General features: G+C 48.9%; 2 protein-coding genes across 2 annotated transcripts in view; one reads left to right on the forward strand and one right to left on the reverse strand.

Annotated features, from left to right (window-relative positions):
• The window catches only part of LOC106694679 (SLA class II histocompatibility antigen, DQ haplotype D alpha chain-like), a 37,279-nt gene extending 33,185 nt beyond the window's left edge, over positions 1–4,094 (forward strand). Inside the window, exons 3-4 of the mRNA XM_014446760.2 lie at positions 2,963–3,154; positions 4,081–4,094. Of these exons, the coding sequence (XP_014302246.2) occupies positions 2,963–3,154; positions 4,081–4,094 (206 nt within the window). The remainder of the gene's footprint in view (positions 1–2,962; positions 3,155–4,080) is intronic.
• Positions 4,095–4,225: 131 nt separating this feature from the next.
• Positions 4,226–7,526, reverse strand: part of LOC102425620 (HLA class II histocompatibility antigen, DQ beta 1 chain-like) — a 3,918-nt gene continuing 617 nt past the window's right edge. Inside the window, exons 2-4 of the mRNA XM_023745697.1 lie at positions 5,981–6,262; positions 5,441–5,551; positions 4,226–4,372 (exon numbers count right to left, since the gene is read on the reverse strand). Coding sequence (XP_023601465.1) covers positions 4,359–4,372; positions 5,441–5,551; positions 5,981–6,206 — 351 coding nt within the window. The 5' untranslated portion in view covers positions 6,207–6,262 and the 3' untranslated portion in view covers positions 4,226–4,358. The remainder of the gene's footprint in view (positions 4,373–5,440; positions 5,552–5,980; positions 6,263–7,526) is intronic.

The raw sequence follows: 7,526 nt of genomic DNA on the forward strand, positions 1-7,526 counted from the left end.
CACCCCAATAGGGTCAGGGATGGTCAGCCTACAACCCACAGCCCCTCCCTCATGGCTAGCCCCAGTCCTGATCAGCCCCCACTAACCAGATTGGCCCACAGCCCCTCCCTGCAGCCAGCTCCACCCCAGAATGCCCCTCACACACACCAATTAGGGGTGGGGCTGGCCAGACAATCTCCCATGGCCCCCAGGCTGATGACCCCTGATTGGCTCCCCTACCCCATTTGGGGGACAGGCCAGCCAGCCCACCACCCACAGGACCTTCCCAAAGCCAGCCCCAGCCCCAATCGGCTCCCCTCACCCCAATCAGGGCAGGCTGGCCAGCCAACCTTCCGCCATCTCCTCCTCCCCATGACAGGCCTGGCCCCAATCCACCCCAACTGGAGCCAGGTCAGCTGGACCCCACCTGTGAATGAATTCATGCACTAGGCCTCTAGTAAGTTAAATATAACCTTTGACTTTAAAAATTTTTTAAATATATTTTTATTGATTTCAGAGAGGAAAGGAGAGGGAGAGAGACAGAGAGAGAGAGAGATGATGATGATGAAAGAGAATCATTGATTGGCTGCTTCCTGCACACCCCCCACTGGGGATCAAGACTGCAACCTGGGCATGCGCCCTGATGAGGAATCCAACCGTGTCCTCCTGGTGCATAGGTTGAAGCTTAACCACTGAACCATACTGGCTGAGCCCTTTGACTTTTTTTAAAAAAGTAATTAGAAGACAAGGAATCTAAGAAACAGCGTATTCAATCCAGGACATCACTGAAAAGAGATTCATTATAAATGATATTTATAGTGTTAAATAACTTTTCTTCAACTTTTAGAAATAAGCTATGAACAGACCCCAAAACAATCATTGTTACAGAAGAATGTTAATATTTTCAATTTTGACAATATTATTTAAAAGTGCAGGTACCTCAATTTGGCAAGTGGAAATGTACAGGGGAGGAGGAAGGATGTCAATACCTTTATCTTCCAACGAGGTCAAATTTAAGGGATGAAGATACAAAAATAAGTACATGTAAATTAAAATAGTAACTGAAAGAAGGATAATGTAAGGTGATTCATGATTTAAGCAGAGTTTTAGAAGTTGGACTATTATTCATTCCAAAAATGTCTTCATCCAAATCTCAAGGGAGCTCTGAAGCTTCAGGAGCCCTTCAGAGTTGATCCAAATTAGGGTGAGGCTTGGGACCTCCATAGCCCCACACTGAGCAGTCACTGGAGGAGAGTTCCCCTGGGGAGGGGGCTGAAGTTGGGTGAAGCAGCCATCCTCACCTAAGGCAACTCTGGAGGAGGGCCGAGAGCTGAGGACTGTCAGACAGCAACTGAGGGAATAAATCCATCAGTACTGAAGGGAGGAGATAGATGGGTCAGGACAGCATCTCTAGAGAAGCACTTGATCTAGTTGTTGGGAATACATAATTTTGGGGGTGGAAGAAAACAAAGTAGTAAATATTTTTTTAATGCATCATCTCTTAAATTCCATTAACTCAACTGACTCACCCTATTAACTTATGAACTCTGTTCCTTAAGTTAAACATTCCCAGGTAGTCAGAGGAAAGCTTATATTGCAGTAAGATATTAACCTGCGATAGAAATTTAATCTTCGTGCCTTAATTTAATAAAGAGGACTCAATTCTACAGACATTCAGGAGACTTGGCTTATGAAGCTTCCAACATATTACACACCATCACCTCAAAAATGGCTTCCCGAGAAAGACAAAGTAGACACAGCTATCACCCACTTTAAAGTTCTATTGGCTGGTACTAGTTACATGATTCCACACGAACTACAGAGGAATCTGGGAAATGTGCATAAGCTTATGGAATGTTGATGACTGCCACTGTCCCTGAAAGACATACTGACTGATATGATGGAGGGTAAAGCCACAGGGTAAATACCAGCAGGTTTTTCTCTAGCACACCCATACATTTCTCCAAGATGTACGTCTACTAAGACTCAGCTCTTTTTGTAGAAACTTGTTTATACAGGATGTAATGTTATTTTGATTAAATTATTAGTTAAAGATTATATTACCCAATGAAATCTTGGTGCTAAAAAGAAAAATACTTGTTGCTATGAAGCTGTCACTGGAAGGGAAGAAGACTCTGACCCTGTCATTAAAAAGAATCTCCCAGCAGGTGGCTAGTGTGGCAGTGTGGAACCATAAGAATGCCCTAGAATATACTCTACCACTTACCCTTATAAGAGGGTTTATGTTTCAGCTAGGAAAGTCAGATCTCATTGTCTGCCTAAACTCTGGGTCAGGTTCAGTATCCAGCCCTGTCTCTTGTCTTTGCAGCATCAAAAGCAAAGTGCTACATATAGAGAATAAGGGCTCGCTAGACACCCACACAAGTGCTCCCCATTTCCCCAAGTGTCACCCCTCTTGACCCCTTTGATAAATGACACTGTCCATCCTGAGAAGATGACAAAATCTCTGACCACTCAGCATCTTGTTCTGGGCAGATTCAGACTATGACCTTGGGGAGCAGAGTCCTCCTGAGTGTATCTGCCCACACATTCACAGTGCCCATGTCTGGTGACCTGCATTACAGCCTGGGGTACAGAAGACAATGGCCCCAGAAAAGCCTTGTTCTCCATTCTGACTTCATTCAGGAGAGGGAAGGAGCAACAATTGGCTCCTCAGGTGAAGGAGCAGGGAGGAGGGGAGGCCTTCCATTGCCTCAAAGACAAGCTCTCAGCCACCTGGCCGTAACAAACCCAGAGACTGAGATGGAGACTAGCTTTCTGTGCTGGCCCATGTCAAGTGAGCCTCAGTGTGCAGGGACCTCTGAAACACCTGAGAAGAGAATATCAACATGAATCAACAGGTCATTATATCCACAGATAAGTGGCAATGCAGGAGACAAGGGGTGAGATGGGTATGAATCAGCACTTCCAGCAATGCACCCAAAGAGCAGAGAAACTCTGCACTCGTGTCGTGGGTCCACAGAAACAAACTGCCCCATATGTCACTCCACGGTGATGAGGTTGGAGGCTGGGGTGCTGCACATGGTGGGTGTAGACACCTTCACCCTGGGCAGTCATTACAGGATCATCAAGATCTGGAAGATCCAGTCTATGTTCCTACTAAAGGGAATGAACGTAAAGCTGTCTACATCCATGCACATGATGTTTTTGAGAGGTGTGCATGTTACTAAGGGGTGGTCAACCAGAATCTTTCCTAAAATTGTTCAAACTTTGGTAGACACTCTAGAAACACACAACAGAGGCAGGCAGTCACACACATACACAGAAACAAAGATAAGTTGTGCAGTGATAAGAGGATGCAAAAATTAGAGAGGATGCAAAAAGAAACAGAGAGATGTCAATAGATGCAGGTAAATGGTGGCAGAGGTGTAGCTAGAAATAGAGACAGAGATGCAATGAAAGAGTGAGAGACACAGAGACAGACAGAAAAAAATGCAGAGAGACACACTAAAAAATATACAGTAACAAAGAAATGCAGGAAAAGAGAAAGGTGCATGAATAGTTATAACAGAAAGAGGAGAGACAAAGACCTCATTGAATACCTGGATCCAGTCTCTTCTGAAATCAACTTGACCCCAGGCTTCATTGTAACATGAACAAACTAAACTTCAGTTGGGTTTCAATCATTTGGAACCAAGAACATTACTTTTATTGCTGGTTTTACTTTTCCCAAAACAAAAATTGACCTTGATCAATGTGACTTGCCAAGACATCTGAAACATCAGTTTGGTTCTCTGAGACCCCAGAGGCCACTATACCTGGCCCCAGGTAATTCCTCCATGCTGACATACACTCTACCCACCAGGCTGGAAGAGAGGCTGGCACTTCCTAAGGCCACTGCACTGAACATCAATACCAAAGAGCCAGGAAGGAGGACGATTGAATTGTCCCCTCTGCCCACATTTATCAGGGCACCCCAAGATGCCTCTAGTCTCCCTCAAGGAGCAAAACATGTTCCTTTCATCCTACAGTGGCTTCCTGCCTCCAACCAGTTAAGAAGGCTCGGGATACAGGCAACATATTTAATTATGACAAAAGCTCTGGAGTCAGGTAAAGCCTTTAACGTGCTTCTCTTGACAGTGGAGCGGGGGTGAAGGGAGGTGGGGAGCGTAGGAGGAACAAAAGAAAAATGCCTTGGGATCCTTGAGTAGACTCAGTTGGCAGCCCAAAGGACAGACTCCAAGCTCACAGCCACCTCGAGGGGGGTCACAGGAGCTGACTGGCAGACTGCCTCAGAGTAACTAGGACTCTGGTCTCAGAGGGAGCAGGCTCACAGGCAGCTGGGAAGTCTGCGCAAGGACAACAAGCAGGCATTTCAGAGGAAACACAGCTGATCCCAGTCAAAGTACGATCAGGAGTCAGCGCAGGAGCCCTGTAGAAGAGAGAGTGATCAGCACCAGGCACCTGGGACGTACCCTGTCCCCTCCTCTCGGGGCCCTGCAGCATCAGGTAAAGCTGAGGTCTCCACGTATGGTCATCACCTCCCCCAGAATCTGTGTCGGAGTGAAATCAGCTGAAGAGGACACGCACTTCAGCCTCACGCAGACATGCAGGAGGTGGGGGAATAGCTGTTATCCTTGGGGAATATGAGCATTTCATGTTTTTAGCAAATTTAATGTTAACTAACCTTCTTTCCACCACTAGGACTCACTTATAAATGCCCACAGGCAGGAGCCACCAGCATGTGGAACAAAGTGGGCATCATCCCCGTGTCTACCACCCAAGACGTGGCCCTGGCTCCACATTTCACAGAAAGATTCACCAAAGTTAAACCTGGGTTCTGGATAACAAGCCTGGAGTTTCCTTCAGAAACTGGGCGAGCTTCTCCCCGAATCCTTGGTCCCCTGGCAGGCAATAGGCCATGAACCGTGCCCTTTGAGACCAGGAACACTCACTTCATGCTGCTTCTTCTTTTTCCTGTCCTCACACCCCCTCCCCTCCCCCATTAAATCAGAGCAGAGACAGTACCTGGCAGAGGCCCATGAGATCCTACAAAAGGACTTTTTACACAGAGAAAGGTCTCATCACACAAACAGCCAGGAAATGAGATAAGCAACTTAATTTGAAATCTATTTTCTCCCTACCCATCAGCCACAAGGTCTTACCCCTAAACTACAATCCCCCAAATGAGAGGACCTGTCGCTAGAAGGAAGGGAAGCCAATGCGCTGACCTTCTTAAAAGAAGCAGCTTTTGGAAAGGGGCCAGAGAGACAGCGATGAGCTCTCAGCCCCAGGACATTCGCCACAGTCACACCTGTGGCAGGGCTGCCTTTCAACCAGTAAAATCCAGTCCAAAGCCTGGCCTAGCTGTCTGTCTCCTCCCACCACCAGCCTGGCCTCCTGCCTTCAAGGTCAGGAGGAGAGTTACACCTACAAGCAGAGGCCCCCTCAACAGAGGGTCCCGGGCACAGCCCATCCTCCCGTTTCCCCAATTGCTTACCCTTCTGTTTCCTGTGACGGATGACAAGGCCCAGGCCCAGGAAGATCAGCCCCAGCACGAAGCCCCCGACGCCGCTCAGCATCTTGCTCTGGGCGGATCCAGACTGTGCCCCTGGGGAGCAGAGCCTGGGTGTCAGCTTCTGTCCCCAAACCCACAGGGCCCTTTGGAAGCCTCCATCCCTGGGGAGGGACCAGCCAGTAAACACTTGGACACCGTGGGTGGTGATGCGGGGGGGTGGGGGGTGTTCCTTCACATGCATCCTTAACCTTGGGTCTTAAGCCCCATCACCAGCCACCACAGTCAGTCCTCAGAGCCCTCAGGCTGTGTTCTGGCTGTGGTGTAGAGTGAACTCCCTAGTGTCTGGAAACACCATGAGATCAGGAATCTTCTGATGCCCCTGCCACGGAATGAAAAGGCCTAGCATCCTGTGATGTCCACTCAGCAGTGACATCACGGGTAGGGATGTGATGGGACAACCAGGGGCAGCTGTTTGCCCTCTGTCGGTGGGGACCAGGGTGCAGGAAAGAAACTGCCCCTTACGCCACTCCACTGTGAGGGGGCTCTGGAGGCTGGGGTGCTCCACGCGGCAGGTGTAGATGTCTCCTCGCTGGGGGGTCATTTCCAACATCACCAGGATCTGGTAGGTCCAGTCCCCATTCCTAATCAGGGGGGTGGACACGATGCCAGCTGTCTCCTCCTGGTTGTTCCGGAACCAGCGGACTTTGATGTGGGCTGGATAGAAATCCGTCACCGAGCAGACCAGCATGTTGTGGTGGTTCAGGGCCTCTGTCTTGGCTGTGGAGATGGTCACTGTGGGCTCCACTGGGAAGAGAGGGGAAACAGAGAGGAAAATAGAAAGTGAGATGTGGGGCACAGGCAAGTCTCCCCATGGGGAGGGTCCTCCCTGAACCAGCGGGAAAGATCCCTGGATTCCGAGTCCAAGATGAGAACCCGAGCTGGGCCACTTGATTAGCTCAAGTAAACCCTTGAGTCAGTTAACTTTTCAGGGTCAAGAGCTAACAGCAATCATTTTATGGGAGTTATTCTTTTGATACCAACTGATAAAAATAAAGCTTTTAAATGTTTAAATTGCTATGTTATACAGGCCACTATTCACAATGTTTCTAAATAAAGATGAAAAACCTGGACTTCTTTTCCCTCCACCTATTGATGGTGAACGTGGGGATCAGCTCTAGGGACTCACACCAGGACAGTGACCCTATTTCCTGTTGGTCCTGCAGCTCCTCACAGTGGAGAAAATACATCAGTTTGAATCTCCGGGGGCATGAGTCCATCAACACTGGTCACAGCTCCATGAACAGTAACATGGACTGAGAATTAGGAACGTTACAGACAGTTCTATGTCCAACAGAGCAGGACAGCAGTGACCATCACATCCTCCCTCTGAAGCAATGTTTTCAAACAGGCTCTTCCCCACCATTCTCAGCGGGAAACACGGAGAGGATTTAAGGGCAGGAGCACTTCTCACATGTCATCCAGCAATGAACCCCTCTCAGCTGTTAGCCTAACCCAGCTCAGATGCCATTCTGTGGCAAACTCCCATTAAATTGTATTATCTATAATAATCCTATCTAATAAAAGAGAAACATGGTAATTAGCCGTACGACCGCTACACTTCACATTTGCCCAGGCATCAGGCCCTCACAGCCCTGGCTTTTATTATTATAGACTAGGGGCCACCTTTGCCCTGCCCCCGAGCTGTGATCAGACTAGGGGCCGCCTTTGCCCTGCCCCCCAGCTGTGATCAGAGAACCGGGCGCCTTTGCCACCCCGGCCAGTGATAGCGGGAAGCAGGGGTGGAGCCAGCAATGGGAGCTGGGCAGGGACAGAGCCGGCAGTCCGGGGAGCTAGGGATCCCTTGCCCAGGCCTTAAGCCTTGGCCAAAGACGTTAGGCCTGTGCAGGGGTGGAGCCTGCAATCGTGGGGAGCTGGGGGTCCCCTACACAGACCTAATGCCTTTGCCAGAGATGTTAGGCCTAGAGCAGGTTGGAACGCGCCTCTAGTAGTGTGTCTAGATACTATATATCTGTGAGCGGCGGCGGCCAGCCCTAGCTAAACTCCAAAA

This window comes from Myotis lucifugus, unplaced genomic scaffold, assembly GCF_000147115.1.
Source record: "Myotis lucifugus unplaced genomic scaffold, Myoluc2.0 scaffold_568, whole genome shotgun sequence".
NCBI classification, from domain to species: domain Eukaryota; kingdom Metazoa; phylum Chordata; class Mammalia; order Chiroptera; family Vespertilionidae; genus Myotis; species Myotis lucifugus.